This window comes from Rhopalosiphum maidis, chromosome 3, assembly GCF_003676215.2.
Source record: "Rhopalosiphum maidis isolate BTI-1 chromosome 3, ASM367621v3, whole genome shotgun sequence".
NCBI classification, from domain to species: domain Eukaryota; kingdom Metazoa; phylum Arthropoda; class Insecta; order Hemiptera; family Aphididae; genus Rhopalosiphum; species Rhopalosiphum maidis.
The window spans coordinates 44,251,458-44,269,441 of record NC_040879.1 but is presented as its reverse complement, the minus strand read 5'-3'; the positions used below and the strand labels follow the sequence as shown (position 1 = coordinate 44,269,441).

Here is a 17,984-nt window from a genome sequence, read left to right as displayed (position 1 = left end):
GGGGGTTCGGTTTTTCAATGCCGGTCCTCGGTTGACCTTGCAAAAGAAAGTTTATAACAAATGAAAGTGGTTTTCACTTGTGTGTGCGAGTGCGCGCGCGTTCTCTTCTTCTTCTTCTTCTTCTTCTTCTTTTCTCATAATATTCCTCATGTCGTTTTTCTCCTTCTCCTTCGTCCTCTCCTCGTCGTCGTTCCTTTCGTGTTCTGGGCGCACGGACAGTCCCATAAAATAATATACTGTCATAGGTGTGATGTGGGCACGGCGGTGGTTTTTATCCCCCTTTTCCTTTATTATTCTTATTTTTTTTTCCGTTTGTCGCCGCCCCGCCGCCGGCACTGCGCTCCGGCGGCGGCGGTGGTGGGAGTTCCGTCCGGACGACGACGCGACGACGGTCCGCGCGGCCAACAGCAGCAGCGCCAAGTCCGATTCCGAACGCATCAGTCCGATCTGTCCGCTCGCGCCGTCATGCCGGCCCGAGAACACAGCACTGGTTCTACGTCGTCTTCCGGTCCGCAACCGTCTTCTGCAGTAGTTCGCGAATAACGCTCTATTCGAACCCCACACATTATCCGACCAAATCATTATCATAATAATTATAAGTAGTGTCCGAGGAATCACGTGTTTCTATTCAAAACAAAAGCTACATTTTTTTCTCTCCATTGAACTTAAAAAAAAATTAATTATAATTTTTTTTAAATTAATTTTTACACGCCCGAAAAAATAATATCGTATAGGTATTATATTTAATCTTCTCATCATAAATAAATGGCTGGAGAGTTTTCACGTTGACACCGGTCATTCGTAAGATTCGCACCATGTTCGCCATGTCACCGAGATGCAACCGTCTGAGGTAACTATTTATAATTAATTGGACGACCTGTACCTCGTGTGCGACGTCTGATATGTACTGACACATCGAGGACTGGCCTTACCACTAACTTGTACAATAAATAAGTGGTCTCAAAGAACTATAGGATAGCTCTCGGCCCGTATAAAATATTATTATTAAATTCTGACAACGGAAATTTTTGAAATGCACTATTTAAAATTTAAACAAAAACGTCGATTTACGACGTATATCGTACTATTATGATATACGACATAAATTCGGGTAGGACTGGGTAAATGAGCAAAAAATTGGTCGAATTCTATACGATATTATATAAATAGAAGAAATTCTAAAACTATAGCGTTTAGTTCATAATATATAAGAAAAATTGAAAAAAATAATATTAAACGAAATCCCCCACCGTTGCCCGAATAGACTATAAAATAGACGATATAATAACTCGTGTGCACCTATACAGTGTACAGCGGTTTATTAAAAAAATCAAAATTATGATAATTTTATAATATAGTAATAACATTATATACATTCAAATCCTACTCATCTGTATTTGTAAGTTTTTGTAATATTTTACTCGTATAATACGTTACGGAAACAGTGCGTGCTGTCATCGTTTCGCGAGCATTATCATCTATAAATATCTATTGAATCTTGGTATAAATTATGTGCACAATGCATATGTACCGTCTTGAGTCTTCGACGCAACTTTTTTTTGTACCTTGTACAACCACACGCCAATTCATTTTCCCGAGCGATACTTCAAAAAACAATATATTATGGATTACACGATTGTACAATTATCTTCTTTCGATCATAAAAAAAAAATATTTACATACAAATCTATCAATGAAAAAAAAATACTGTTTAGGTCGGAAGTCTCCCATTTATAATAAATATACGTATGGCCAAAGCCGGAAGAACGGCAACAAAAAATAGAGATGAACAGAAAGACTATTATCCGTCTTATTAGTAGTATTAAGAGTACACCTTTTCTGAACGTAAATCGTTTCGCACGTAATAAAAAAAATAACCTGGCTGTGTAATCGTAGTTGAAAAACCAAACTATACGTATACACGACTGTGTTGAGTTGGTTTTTTATTCAAGTTCTAAAAAATCAGAAATAACACGGATTTTATATCAAAAAAATAAATTTTTTTTTTAAACTTAAATTATGTGATTATGTTATAATCATTATTATTATTATTATTATTTCTACCGAATTTCCGTCTTTTTTTCTATAGTGCAGATATGGACCGGTCGTTAAATCTGTTATTTTTCACAGGTGTCTATTAGTGTTTTTGCCCGCCATGGCAGTGGTGATGCTGTTGGCCGACCGATGTCTCGGGTCCGATAACAACAACAACAACAACAACAACGTCAACGGCACGGCCACGCCGACCGCCGTGGCTGCTTCCGAACTGTCGTCGTCGTCGTCGTGGGCCGCCGCGGTGGCTGCCGATTATTCGACGCAATCGCCTATGACGAACGGCGGCAACGAGACGGCCGCCGGACAGACGGCGGTCGGAAAGCCCAGCAAGTTCGACGAAAACGTGGAGGACTGGCAGTACGTGGACGACCCGCTGAAGAACGTGACGGCCGCGGTCGTCGTACCAGCTGCGGTGGTCGCGGGCAACTCGACCGCGTGCAAGATGTGCTCGATGGACAAGGCCAAGACCCGGCGGAACAAGCGCAACCACGACGTCCGGTTGTACAAGATGGCCGTCAAGTCGTCGCGACACCGTGACCTGTACGCCCAGCTGATGGCCTCCGTGGCGGCCAAACAGTCGTACCGGCGCAAGCGGTTCCGCCGCACGCCGGCCCCGTCGTCGTCCGAGTCGTCCACGTACAAGCAATTGTTCCGGTACAAGCGGTACAGACGGTCAGTCGCCGACGCCGCCGCGGTGGCGGTGGACGCGCCCGCCGAGGACGCCGCGAACACGGGCGCCGAAGAAACCGGCGCGGACGCGGCCGCAGCAGACTTCTCGGTGGCGCGCTTGTCGGCGTCCAAGCAGCTGTACCGGCGCAAGCGGTTCCGGCGTTCCGCGGTCGCCGCGTACCCGAACGGCATGATCCGGCCGTACCACTATAACAGCAACAACAACAACAACAACAACAACAACCACCTGCACCGGTACCAGCAGCCGCAGCACGCGCCCTCGCTGGCCGCCGACCTGCAGCTGCAGCAAAACCGTCGCCGTCGTTACCGGTACGCCGCCGACCCGTACCACCACAAGCGGAACGGCCCGGCGGCCACCGCCTGGGACCGTTCCGCCGAGTTCCGGCGCCGGTACCTCCGGTTCCCGCCCACGCACGACGCGCCGCCGCCCGCGTACAACAACATCGTCAACAGCAACCCGTGGTCGCCGGCCGCCGTGCTGCCCGGCCACCTGTCGCAGCAACCACAGCAGCCGTTCAGCTATCTGCCGCAGTACCCGATCCAGCCGCAGCAGCCGCCGCCGTCCATGGGGCCCAGGAGTCCCAGGCTCGTGTTCCGGGACCCCGTGGACCAGGGAACGTTGCAGGCGCCGTTCGGCGGTGGTCCCAACGGACTCCAGGACCTGTTGGTCTCGCAGCCCGATGACGTCAAAGGTCAGTGTCAGCAGCGCGCTTATCCGAAGGGCGGGTCACCACCTGACGGGTGGGTGGGTGGGTAGGGGTGGTTGTGGGTGATATACGTGTCCTGCTATTATAATAATTATACCCCACCGTTAAGTGCAACCGGGGTATGTATAATAATAATATTAATGTAATGACGTGTTACAACAAGTGATGACAATATATCATATAATATTTTATTACGAAAGGGGGAAGAACGCGTTTGCTCGTGCAAATCGTAACGCAGTAGTATTACACGGAGAGAAACGATTATATTAATAATATTCCTGTACGTAGGTAAGCACGAAACCGTATAGGTTATATACGCGTCATACAACAATGCAACAATAATAATATGAAAGCAGCGCGGCCGGTCGCGAGCTGTTCCGCGCGCGTTGCTTACCGGTTTGTCCCGTTAACGGCGGCGCGCGCTTGTAGTGTATCTGCGTACCCGTACTACACTGCACCGGGCGGGTTTTTTGCGTCAGCGTATCACACACACACACACACACACACCCGTTCCGGTCCCGATTGCGTTACACAACTCGCTCGGCGATGATGATAATAATAAATATACTCTCGTCCGATATGACCAGCGGCCGTCGCGTGTATGTCCGAGCCACAGCAGCAACAGCAGCAGCATTGAGTGTCTATATAATAATATAATACATATATATATATATATACGCGTACATGTCGCGGACGCGGTTTATACATTATATACCGCGGTATAGTGCCGCCGGTGTGTGCTCCGGGTTGTTCACGTAACCTTCCTACCGGACGCGTTACGCGCGTATCCGATTTACGTGCGACGACGCGATGACGGCTTGTTAAAGTCAAAGTTAACGTCGTGACGGCCGTTAAAATACGCGTATAACAATACTGTAGACGGTGGTGTATAGCAAAACGATAAATAAACAGTTAACGGCAAATAAACACGCGGCGTTCGATTTCCCACCGGCGAGCCGTCATCGTGTACGCTTTCGCTTTCGCCCGTAAACCGACCCGCCGACACACGCGCGCACGTTATTATTTACGTGCCATCATCATCGATTTCCGGACACGATTCCCTCCGTCCGAGATCGTCGCGCGTCGCCTACGGTGCTGCTCCACCGACGGCGGATTGTGAGTTATTGTACACGACAGATGATGTACGTACGTACACGATAATAATAATATTACGATATTTTATTACGTTGGACGTTGTGATGTCCATGACGACTAGCGACCATCGTCGACGTCCCGACCGCGGATATATTGAATCAGTTCTCCCTTAGACCGCGGTCCGGGATGTCGTCCGTGTATATATAATAGAACACATCTTTTAATACCATTTAACTTTTTTTTTTTTTTTTGCCATAAATTTAAGTATAAAACAAAATAATCATCATACAATATTAGGTATTACCCACCACCTACGTAGTTAAGTCGTCTGCGAGACGAACACCAGAGATTGTAGACAGAGCTGATGCTGCTGCTGCTGCTGCGACGGTCGAGATTTTCGACCCCAAAACCAGCCACGGTGCCTTGACCGCGCGTAGGGACTTGACCTCGAGATTCTCGATCCTCTTAATCTATTGTGATGTCAACGATAGTCATCCCATCTCACCCCCACACGGCAATACGATAATAATATAATATATTCAAAACCTCTCGGGACCTCACCGCCGTCGCTTCTGATACCCGATGAACGCAGACGGATAAGGGTTTGTACAGATTGTATTACGACGAGTCCACGCCGTATGCATATTGTTGTGCAGTTAGAGTCAGGTGCGCGTATGCATATACAGAGCGATTCATCGAGTACGCTCGCACCCGCTATTTCACCCTTTAATAAAATTAATTTATTAAAAATCCGATTTTTTTGGAAAATTGTTTTTAAGTGTATCCAACCGAAGACCGTATTTTTACGTAGATATACTTTTACACACTGTCTGTTATACGCTATTTAAGGATCCGTGTCATCCCGTGGCGATATATCTTTTGATTTCTTTATTTCAAATGCGAAAATAGCCCGTTGGTATAATCTCGTAAATTATAAAGGTACAGATGACTTTTTTCATGTACCAATCTAAATCGGAATTTCAACGAGTAGTTTTTGAGTTCTTTAATTTTGTATACACGAGAATAATTGATCCATTATAATACGCGTGTAAGTTTGAATAGTAAATATTAGACCTGAATTTACATTTACATTATTATATTTTTGTAAAACTATTGTAGAACTATTATCATTAACGTTTTTTCAATAACTCCTATTGATAAACATCAATATATTCAAAAATTCGTCTGCTGAACAATTTACAGAGAAGAAGGTCGATTATAATTTTAAAAAAAAATCATATCACCCCATGGTATTCAAATCTAAATGATTGAAAATACGGTCCTTATGTGCATACTCACTTAAAAAATCTAAATATCTGAGTTAAAAACGGGGGTGAGTGTGTTCGGCGAATCATCCTGTATACGTATAATATTATTATGGGGTGTGTGGGACTTTAGTTACGACAATATGATTATTGTTATACCGTCTGGGTTCGTGTTATGTTGATGTACGGCATAATATAACCTATAACAATAAGGCGTGACGACAAAAACTATAGCCCCGGACAAACTACGTAATATTATTATTGTTATCGTGGCGTGCATCCTCTCCAAATATTATATTATTTCATGTGTATTATAACGGGATACGGCACACATCACTCGTGTCCAAATCTCCGCCGGGACAGGTGTTACAGGTGTATGTGTGTGTACAATCAGATAGCGATAACAAGCCGTTCGAATGTTTACGTTATGGGAACATAATAATATTAATATACAATGCTAAAGCGTCGAGAACCGTCAGATTAAAATATATTGCTCATTTGGGGCTTACATAATAATATACAAATAACTGTGTAGAGTTGTACTTGTGCGTCCCGTGTGGGTTAGGCATGCAATCGGTATTATTCCTTGTAATTTCCTACACATAACATAATATTATTAACTGCGTGAGTACCAGCTGTAGGTAATGAGTTTGGAGCATTTAAATCCGGTATTTTTGTGCATGGTTAATTTAGAAATCAACTAATAAAATCGTGTCGCGTGGGACAAATAACATGCTGTGGGAAAAAAGTGAATCGGGTCAGGTTGATCATCTGCAGCTGATCGTTCCCGGGACTCCGACATTATAATGTTTATAAAATATTATATTGTATTACGAGTATTTGTTTCTTGTCAGGAGCACAGCGAACCCGCATATTATTTACGTCTCGCAGGCATAGATAGTAAATCTGCGCTCGGTAGAACCAATTTTATGTTGTCGGTTTTAATATTTGAGTGAATCTCTCCGTCTTACAGACATACACCATAGCAAATTTGCATTCTAAAAGCACCAATTGTGTGTTGTCATTTTAATATTAGAATGATCAGAATTAATAGACCTACAATTAAAGTCAAAGGTAAAAATATTATCCATGCTAAAGCGTTGGTTTTTTTTTCAATTTTTTAATATTCAAGCAATAGATATGAGTATTTTTATTTATACTTATATCTCGCTTAAAAATAAAAATATCGAAAAAAAATCCATTGCTTAAGCACAAGTAATGTCCTTACCTTTAACGTTAATGATAGGTCAACTCACTTTAATATTAAAGATACACACAATTGGTTTTACTGAACGTATATTTGTTATGTTGTATGTTTGTAAGACGGAGACGACACGTGTAGGGCAGCATCCATTTAAGTTTTACAACAATTCAGTCTAGTATGAAACAACATAAAATTGATATTGTGTTGAACAGGCATTTTTCATGTTGTACGTTTGTAAGACAAAGATCACAAATGGCCGTCTAAATTGTTCAAATGTTAGACCATAATGAATTGTAAATATAATATATTTAACTTTTATTACTTATACCTAATATTATTATGAACGTTTTTCGAGAACTCACTTTTCTATAGTTTTCTCTTGTCTATAGATAGGTATATGCAGATTAATAATATTTTTATTAATTCATTATTAATGATTGATATAATATTTAATATAATATATTATAATTGCACGATTAACACAATTGTAACTTCCAAATATGTGTATGAGTAGGTATATTAAAACACGGAGGATTCCTTGATACTAAACACACAAATAAAATTATTAACATATTATTGTACCTACCTATACCGAAAGCGTGATGACATCGCAATAATGTTTACAATTATATTTCTAACACGGACGCAATGAAATAAGACTAATTGATAATAATAATAGTTTGGTAGGACACGGACTCAGTATAAAACGACTTATATTCACCGACAACCCCGCGAAACGACAACCCCGATAAACACAATAAAATATTAAAATTAAACTAGTAACATTAATTTAAATATAAAAGTAAAACAATAACGACTTGACTATAATATTACGATATTATACGATTACATCCGACCGTATTGGCCACGAGCCCGTTTTCGACCTCGGGACCCGTTCCAAATGTAAAAAAATGATCAGGTGAAGACGGTGGATGATGTTCACAGATGAATGGACCGACTTGGAAGTAGACAGCAAGCGCAATAGTTTATGCAATACAGGAAGCTGCGAATTTTTGTTAACTTGCTGGATGGCATCCGGTTACATTGAGAGCACCTGTGGCGGCTTCCTGTACGTCTGTTGCGACCGAAATTCCGCCAAAACGAACGAAAATATTGCTATCAATACTAACAGAGCGTCGGTGCCGGTCGATTATGGCCCAGTGACTAACGACCCCAGTAAGTCACCGCCGGTCCGCGGTTTTATTGCCTATACACCTTGTACATCACTTTACTTTATACTGTTTTATTTTTTCATTCTTCATTTCTTGTCTAACGATAACGCTACAAACTGTATAATAACCATAATACGTACATTATTACTATATTATATGATTACGACCTGCTTCTGTATAAACTTCACAAACCGTCGCTCGAAGACACAACACGTACGACATAATATTATACTACAGAATGATTTTTGTTTTTTTTTTAACGTATGACACACGTTACTGTAACTATTAACAGCTTAAAAGTGTTTGATTTTACTAGTCATAATAACATTTTTCAAATAAAAAATCTTAAGTTTTCACTTTAATGAATGATAAAATACATTTTTATTTCATACACCTAAGTAGAATATTTTTCGGAATATATTTTGATGCATAAAATTCGAATTACAAACGAGTACTTTATTATTGTATACATAAGTATATTTAAAAGTTGGATGAAAACCAAAAATTAACCTCAGTAGACCATCATTTTTCAGGGCACCCCTGTGCAATTCTACTTCGCTCATCTAAACATTTAAATACAAATAGATTATATATATAATTACTCATTTAAAATTCTAGTTTTATACATCGAAATATTCAGAAACATATTCTGAATTTAAATTTTAAATTAAAAATGTATAGTTATTCAAAAGAGTAAAAATTATAACGACAAATAACTGTAAAATATAAAAAATATGTTTGACAAATCATATTTTTTAACTTTTACATAATTATTAAAAAGAAAATATTTTAAAAAATTTAAATAGTTTTTTAAAATTATGATGGGTGTCTTATTTAGACTTGATGTCTAAAAACCATCCTGTTAATTTTATATTATACTAACACCATACAATATCCATAACTTTTACCATACACTACGTTAAATATGTACCTTAAATACGCTTTGTACTTTTATCAAAACATACGTTACATCTTGCTCTATAAAGTATTGGTAATACCATAATCGATAAACCAGTAACACTAGACAATAATTATAACACATTATATACATACCTATAGTCGAAGATATACAATCTTGGCGAGTATTCGTGGTAAGGGTCGTCTGTATTAGAAATTAGAATTTTTAAACATAATATCAAATACTATACTACTATAATAATGATATTTATGGAAATCAAAATATCTTAACGGTGCTTATTTTAAACCAACTTAATATTAGTCCTGAAAGGTAAAGCTTTTGCCATCTAAATATTAAAATCAAAATGTAATAATCAGTATAATGTTATAAAATATAAAAACAAATAATAAAATAATATATGTTCACCTTATAAATTAGTTTTTCATCATTTTGAATGATTATCAGTAATAATACATTTAATCTAATACAGCTGTATTTACGTATATATATATATATATTACTTTCTTCATTAATTTTAAAGCAACTGATGAAATTACGATTTTTAATTCGGAAACTTATATTTTGATCATGCTCTTCTGGTTCTATTAAACTTACAATTTCAAATTAGCGGAATTAATGTACTTTATTTGTTTAAAAAAATATGTCCAAAAAATAAAAATTCTAAATAAAATATACATTTAAAGAATAATTTAAACTCCTCACATCACACTATTTTAACGCTAATACCCTTGATGTCGAAGCGAAAAGATCAGCAGTAAAAAAAAAAAATGTTTAAATGTCTTGCGGAATCGTTAAAATCCCCGATCTGTGCAGCGTTACGAAATTATTATCTATTGTTATTATATTATAGTTCGAATTTCCGTTCAGCTGACCGTCATCGTTGCATCTACAGTCTGTCTAAAACTGTAACAAAAAGCAAAACCGGTGAAATCGTATGCGGTTTTCACGATGTTTCGTCTGTAATATAATAATAATAATGTACAATATCGGAGGCTTGCGATTTTTGTGGGGAAATCGTCACCGCGGTCACCGCATGGGTAATTGATATCAAATACACAACAACCTGTACGTTATATTATTATAGTGTAGTATAGTATACTATTATATTATTATTAAATGGACGAAGAATTTCCGGATTACGACGGTATGGGTATTCTGTCATAATATCACATTAAATAGACGCGACCGACATGTATATTATTAATATTATTATTATGACGCGCGTACACGCAGTTTCTCGACTGACGAAAGACAGGCAAGTCGAAACGGTTTGATCGAATTAAAAAAAAAAAAACACGATATTAACAATAAAATTTTAGCCAACGCGATAATAACTTGGTAACATAATATCATTATGCACCTGGCGGACAGCGGTGGTGGAAGCCGTTATAGAAGGGTATGTGACGGGGGTGATTTTTTTTTCCGCGTATCGATCATATTATATCATAATAATATGATATTATAACGTACAATACGGCTTTCTAAGTCTTAGTCATTTTCATTATAACACATGATAATAATCAATTATTACGACAAACGCGTGCGGCCGTTTAACAACAATATCGCATTCACGCCGTGTCGTCAATGTCAACCGGCGTAATAATATTATTATAATGTAGGTGCGCCTATATAATATCATAAAAATAATAAATAAAAACATAATGCATTTATATTATTACGACAATAATAAATCTATAAATATTAATATTTGTTCGTTGCACCGTCCCAGTGGTTGGCCAGTTGTGGGTATGGAATTATTATAAATCATACGCGTACTCGCGCCGTGTATTATAGACGATATTAACAGTAATCATCGACTCGACGACGGTTTAGTACCGCGGTATACGTACAACTATTATAATTCCGTCGCATGGTTGTCATCGACTATATTTCGCTTTTAAGAATCTGCGCGACTATAAGTTGTATTCTCGACGAATAGCTCGCGTACACGATTAAATTCTCTGCGCGCACGTTTTCTTGATCGCGAACCGTGTGCTCGCGAAGACTTCTTCTCCATTCGTATATTATTAAGGCTGCCCAAAGCTTCAATTATATTAATTAGGTACCAAAGAATTTTATTTTGCATTTTTCGAATTTATAGGTATCATAGATAACACAGTTTTTTTTCTTTTCAAATTGATAGACTTTTATAAATATACTTTGTACAATTTTAATTTTTTGAGCATTTTCTTAGATTTTAATTTAATACCTAATTGTTTGAGATTTTAAATTTATTGTTGTTTATTTGTTGTGGTCACTGATTAACAATTTATTAAAATCAAACAAAAAAACTCAAAAATCTAATCAAATCTCATATTTTTAATCTAATAAATAATTTATTGGAATAACTGAATATCAGATAATTGAATTACTTTTGTAAAAACTTTTATAGTCTCTCAACAGTCAAAATCTGATTATGTTATTTTTTCAACAGTATAAATTATAATATTTTTACACTTATCGGTGTATGTCTTGTTCTGAAGTATAATAATTGTTCTAATATTTTTCTTTATATGTGCCAAGAAAACAAAAGCATTATCGATAGAAAAAAAAAATTTACTTATTCGTTTTGTTAAGTTGGGAAAATGAGGCTTAGGATTAATTTAAAAAAAATTCCAAGCCTCTAAGTATTATATATTATTTTTTATTATCTTTTATATTATATTATACAAAATTTAAACATTTTCTAAAAACTGATGAATATCGAACACAAAACTTAATTTATTCCCGAAACTGAATGGACGAAACACTGATGTAGAAAAATAACTATTACAAATTTATGATGTTTTCAACGAGCTAGAAATTTACTTGACTGTAATTCTATCTTATTATAGTAGAGAAAGCTTTAAATTTAGCTTTAAAATATTACATTAGGTGTTGAAAATTTTAGTCCAACCATTATGGGTGATGAATGCGTTCTTATAAACCGTGTTTTGTTTTTATTTTAAGTCAGTATATTGACAAAATATAATTTAAAAAAATATATATATTTTATGGAATCGACCGGTTAGTATAATCAAAATTATCTCTACCGACAACGTGATCTCGTTAAGCGGAACTCTGCGCTCTATTATTATTAATATTATTGTGTAGAAAGCGATTTTTTTCGTTCGTGTTTCGAGCAACGATAGTTTTTATACGAAGGACGCGTGCGGCGCCGCGCCGTGGCCTTTCGCATCATGGCAATAATGTGATAATATACAATATCCATATTAGTTCATAGTTATTATTATTACCGTAATCGATCTCCAACTATAATATATCCTATCTGGCCAAACCACTCATGAAAGTGACATAATTTTTTTCGCATTTTTGGAGTTGTTCACTTTTTCATGATATAATGACATATTCAATCCCTACGGCTTACTCTCTGATACAAATTATACGCCATAAAATGGTCGATACGAGGCATGAGAGTTTTTATCACAAGTTATTATACTAAAATTATTTCTACTCCGACACGCAAATCGACTATATTGTATTTGGTACAAATACGCGGCATTAAAAATTTAATTTTACGACAAATTTTTCATAATAATATTTAATCGTTATAAAATCTCAAAACATGGCAATCATAAATTAATTAAAATTTTATTTTTTAAAATACTTAAATATCCCCAAATAAACCTCAATATCCTAAAATGATAATGTTGGTACATTTTTGCATTTTTCATAAAAATATTTATACTTAGTTTGAAATAATTACATTATTTTTTAACTATAACTTTACACAAAAATCTCATTTTTACTATTTCTATATACAGTATACACATTATCATTATTATTTTTTTTTATCTGAAACAGATTTATGTTTAGAACAAAATATTTACATAAATAGTAAATTTTATCAATTGATTTTTAAAAATGTTATTTACTTTTAAATTATTTTAGATTTTTATACTTTATAATACCTATTTAATTTTTATCAAAATGTGCTGCTTGACAAATAACAATAGAAAATAGTCGTTCTTTTTTGAAAAATGTTTGTATCGCGGAACATTTCTTACATTTTTTAGGTGTAGAAAATATGATCTTTACGTGCATGCTTAAATTCCTAAGACCATAATTAGTATAAATTGATTTTATTATTATTATTATTTTAACAAAATCTTTTGTTAATTTATTACAAAGCTGAACAACAATATAATCTTAATGTAATAAAATAATAATAAATAACATGAAAATAAAAGAATGCCTCCCATTGGGGATACTTTGTCATGAAATGAAATTTTCGTTATTTAAGGAAAAATGAAGTGATTAATGATAATATCTCGGTGAATCACATTGTATATAATATGTATAATATTATGCGTATAAGAAAAAGGTTCGATCAATGTTATTCGTTCCGTCGTTAAAATATTGGTTAATACTACACGTTTTAATTTTGGCTTGTTCATTTTACGGAATGAATAATAATTATAATAATAGTAATATGTAAGAATCTGACACGGTCATAGATGCTACCTATACGTATTGCTATACTCGCACGCGACACTTTCAAATCGAAGACATCAAAAATAATGTTTCTGCAAACGATGTTTGTTGATTTCCAGTCATATATTATATACCAGTGGATGTTATACGTAACGCCTTTCTGGCTGTAATCGCTGGGTCTTATATTATTTGATTCAGAAAAAAGTAAAAATTTCTCGAAACAACTTTCGACAATGACAAATATATTGTGAGCGATTATTATTGGTGTTACGCATGAATGTTTAATTAAATATGTATCCACGTAATAGTCATTAATATTTTTATCGTGCAATCAGTGATTGGAAGTACGCCAGTATAAATTATTGTTATCTTCGACTAGAGCCTATAATGTCATTAATAATATATTCGAATATATATTATGTTATAATATCATTTAGATAGGTAACCGTATACTATGATTTAAACATGAACTTATAATAAACATTTTACCTGTTCGAAAATACGCACCACAGTGAAAGTAAAAATACTAAAACACTACATACATAACGTTATGACTTATAAAATATAGCATACCAACTATACATCAAATGAAAATTTTACCAAACAAAAACTGTAGTTTTAGTCTAACCATATTAATATATTATAGTTTCATCATCTTACCATTAAAACTAATGTCTATTCCAATTCATCTGATAATAACACCGCTATAATAATATAACTATAACATGGCGTATTAAAATATTTTGTTTCCATCGCGGTAGATTATTGAAACGCGTAGGTAGGTATATATTGTAATAATAATAAAAATTACATTATTTGCAACGAGTCTAATATAAAAAATAAGTATAATATAATAAAGGGTATTGATTGGTTGACTATAATGTTTGCAATAATTGATAACGACTGTGCGTATCTCACACAGAATATTGGAATAATGTATTCTTTTAACAATATTTGTTGGTGCTTGCATACAATACCGGAATATTAATCGTGCTTGTAATAACGAGTTGTTATTTGATAATAATATTATATTTATATATATATATATATAAATACCTAGTTAACATAATAAGTAATAAATATGTTGTATGAAATAATAAAAATCATTCCCTTTTGACCGGGTCCGATGATATTATACAATAAATATATGTTTTGGGCTATAAAATAAAAAACCAAAATACAGGGTCAATTTTGTAGCCCCAAACCGATATTGTGCATATTATATAGTATATACAATATTGAATATACATAGTATATAATATTTTATGTTTGTATGGTAATATAAGTATTTAGAAAGTGGTTTTGGTGCACTTCACTATCGTCATAATATTATGTAGACGAATAAATCATTGTAAATACTACAGTTTGACTCTATCGTTATATTATACAAAAATGTATAAACATAATATTCATATATAATAATAATGTTTATCTATTATTCATATTACTCAATTTATTCAAGGAAGGGCATTTCCGATTTAACAAGTTAATGTCGAATCAATTTTAACTTAAGGAGTTATTCATATTTTTTTCATATTGGTTATTCACGAATCCCAGTTAATACGTTACAGTAACTTTAACAGATCACCCCTATTAATCATTCCGTTGTAGTCAAAGAAATAACAGAGAAAAACAGTTCAACTTAACTATCAAGCTAATCAGTTTATTTCTTATTGAATTTCGTAATTTATATTGCAAAGTTCAAAGTGACATATTTTATTTTTACTTGCCCAGTCTTGCTTATATAATAAATAATATATACATATTTATAAAATATGGAAAAAACAGCACATCTTTATCAAACTAATCGTGTATAAAACGTGTTTAATTAAGCTTCTAGACTCATTATTTCGAAAAAAATATACTTTTAAATTTTTTTATCTTCATTTATTGTTTTGAATTATAACATACATTTTTAATTTTATATTCTGAAGCGGAATATTTTTGGAGTATTTCGATTCGTAAAATCTGAATTTTGTACGAGTATTTAATTAATAATTAGATATTTAAAGTTCAGATAATAGAGTAAAGTGACACAAGGGTATTCCATACTATATTGGCCCACTATACATCGTTCATTTGAGCTTTAAATAAATAATTATTAACTTATTAACTACTATTCGTAATTTTATTTATATGAATTTAAATACTTTGAAAGTATTCTACTTAAGAATACGAAATTAAAAATGTAAGCTATCATTTAGTAAAGTGAAAAACTTATAGAAAAATATAAAAATGAATTGCCTTTTTTTTAATTATGTTGTTTTAACATCAAATTGCATAAGTACAAATAAAAAAAAAAAATTCAAAAAAGTTAAAACTTTTCGAAATAATGAATGTAGACACTTAAATATATTTATATATAAACTTGGTGGCTGGTATATAAAATAAACGAGCATTTTATTTGATCAAAATGTATGCATATTATCTAGGTTGTGGTGTTTCGGTGGCCAAGCAACAAGGAGCGCAAAGAAGAATTGTTGGAGGCGACGAAGCAGGGTTCGGCAGCTTTCCATGGCAGGTAAAAAACAACAATCACGACAATATAACATAATATATATTATGTTAATATAATATCATAACAACAACGATAATAATACCTGTTTAGTATAAATATAAAACCTAATAATAAAATAGCATTTATCACATTGTAAAACAACAATATAAATAATAATAACACCGTACTACCGCTCGAAGTGTACGGTAATTATTTCACGAGTATTATATTGCCGCAGTCGCGATTCCATAATGATAATATAACGCTGTCTAGTCGTTGGCCTTAATTAAATTAACGATATAATTCACCGTGAGTTTTCCCGAATAGAATAAAAAAAGTCACCGCCGTCGCGTAATATAATAACGGAATAATAACAATACATGCATCAGCCAATATTGTATTGTAATGATATGTATTGATCTACGACCTCTCGTCGTCGTCGCAGAAAACAACGGATATTAATTATAATTAGGGCTAGGATTTATATTATGCAATATAAAATAGTTAAGCAGGCATTTCATTTTGTTCGAATTCACTAAGCAAATAGATATAATAAATTAGATATGCAAAGAATTTACCAATATTTTCCATTCAGATTATGTGAAAAAATTTTAATTTGAAAACAAATTTATAAATTTACTTTTTATGTAAGCTAAGTCATTTTCGTTTCTCTTACTTTTATATAAATCTAATACATTTTTAATACATGTTTACAATTTTTTCTACAAAGACGAAATCGCCAATTTTTTAAAACAAAATTACTATTACAGGAGCGTAATATGCCGTGGCTTCTAGCCATTTACTATCTAGATGCTTTAATTTAAATTTTCATGTTTATATTTAAAATATTATGCAAAATAAAAAGTAGATGTGCTTGAATATGAAGTCATTAGTGTACATTTCTGACCAAATTTGTGAAAAAACTTCGCAAAAAAAAAATAAAAGAAAAAATATCAAAACCAATGCATAAAAATCTTAGCCTTTTCATATACTAGCTTGACGCTGAACAAGACTATTTTTTTTTTTCATACGATTTGGAGGCTCACTTCAAAGATACCGATTTATAGGTCCCTCGTCCTCTATATAATTTATATGTATATATATCTAGACTGGCCCGTACCTTTTCTCGATCTGAACACCGTCGAATGCACATAGCGTAGCGTCGTCGAATGATTTTCGTTCGTCTGCACAACGAAAACATCGTAAAATGTATTATTACCATCGACGCGTGTCATTACCGCAATAATCGTTTTCGAACGCGACCACTGTCGCCGCCGCCGTTTGATTTCTAAAACACGACGATCTATCCATATAATTTATACAACAACATTTTACGCGTTTGAAATACTGTGACGTTCATTATACAGTCGCGTCGTATTATATTATTAAATTATTAATAACATCGATCCGGACGACGGAAGGTGAAACGGATCCGAGCAATCTGCGGCGCCGGTCCAGGTTTCGTAACGGGCGAGTCCGTCGGTGTCTGGCGAGTATGCGTACCTACCGCGCGAAACTTCACCCAATACACATATATATCTGTATACATAATAATATAATTGTTACCTGTGTAATTAATGTCTATAAATAAAATTGTAAAACGATTATCGAGTACAAATCCAATGGACACGTCGCTGTAAAAATAGTGCATATGTATATACGCGCCAAAATAATAACTTACGTTTTATTATGTGTGGTTTTTTATTTTGTATACACCTACCTTTTGGATGCTTTAAAATAATAATATATTATACATCAGACGTGAACCCATTAATGATCTATGTTCACTATAAGCAACACACCTATTTTATCCAAGCAAATTTTTGTAGTTTTAGTAAACAATTTTTAGTAACGCAAACACTATACATTACCAAAAAATATTAATTTACTTTTAACACTATTTTTTTTCGTTACTTAATAATTTTTTTTTTTTTTTGATAATTACA

General features: G+C 34.4%; 1 protein-coding gene across 2 annotated transcripts in view; it reads left to right on the top strand.

Moving 5' to 3' along the window:
* The first annotated feature begins 427 nt into the window (after nucleotides 1-427).
* The window catches only part of LOC113559305, a 32,496-nt gene continuing 14,939 nt past the window's right edge, over nucleotides 428-17,984 (top strand). The window contains exons 1-4 of one of the 2 annotated variants that reach the window (XM_026964978.1): nucleotides 428-850; nucleotides 2,131-3,437; nucleotides 7,962-8,192; nucleotides 15,974-16,062. In XM_026964978.1, the coding sequence (XP_026820779.1) occupies nucleotides 816-850; nucleotides 2,131-3,437; nucleotides 7,962-8,192; nucleotides 15,974-16,062 (1,662 nt within the window). In that variant the 5' untranslated portion in view covers nucleotides 428-815. The remainder of the gene's footprint in view (nucleotides 851-2,130; nucleotides 3,438-7,961; nucleotides 8,193-15,973; nucleotides 16,063-17,984) is intronic. The other variant, XM_026964979.1, reaches the window with a different exon arrangement.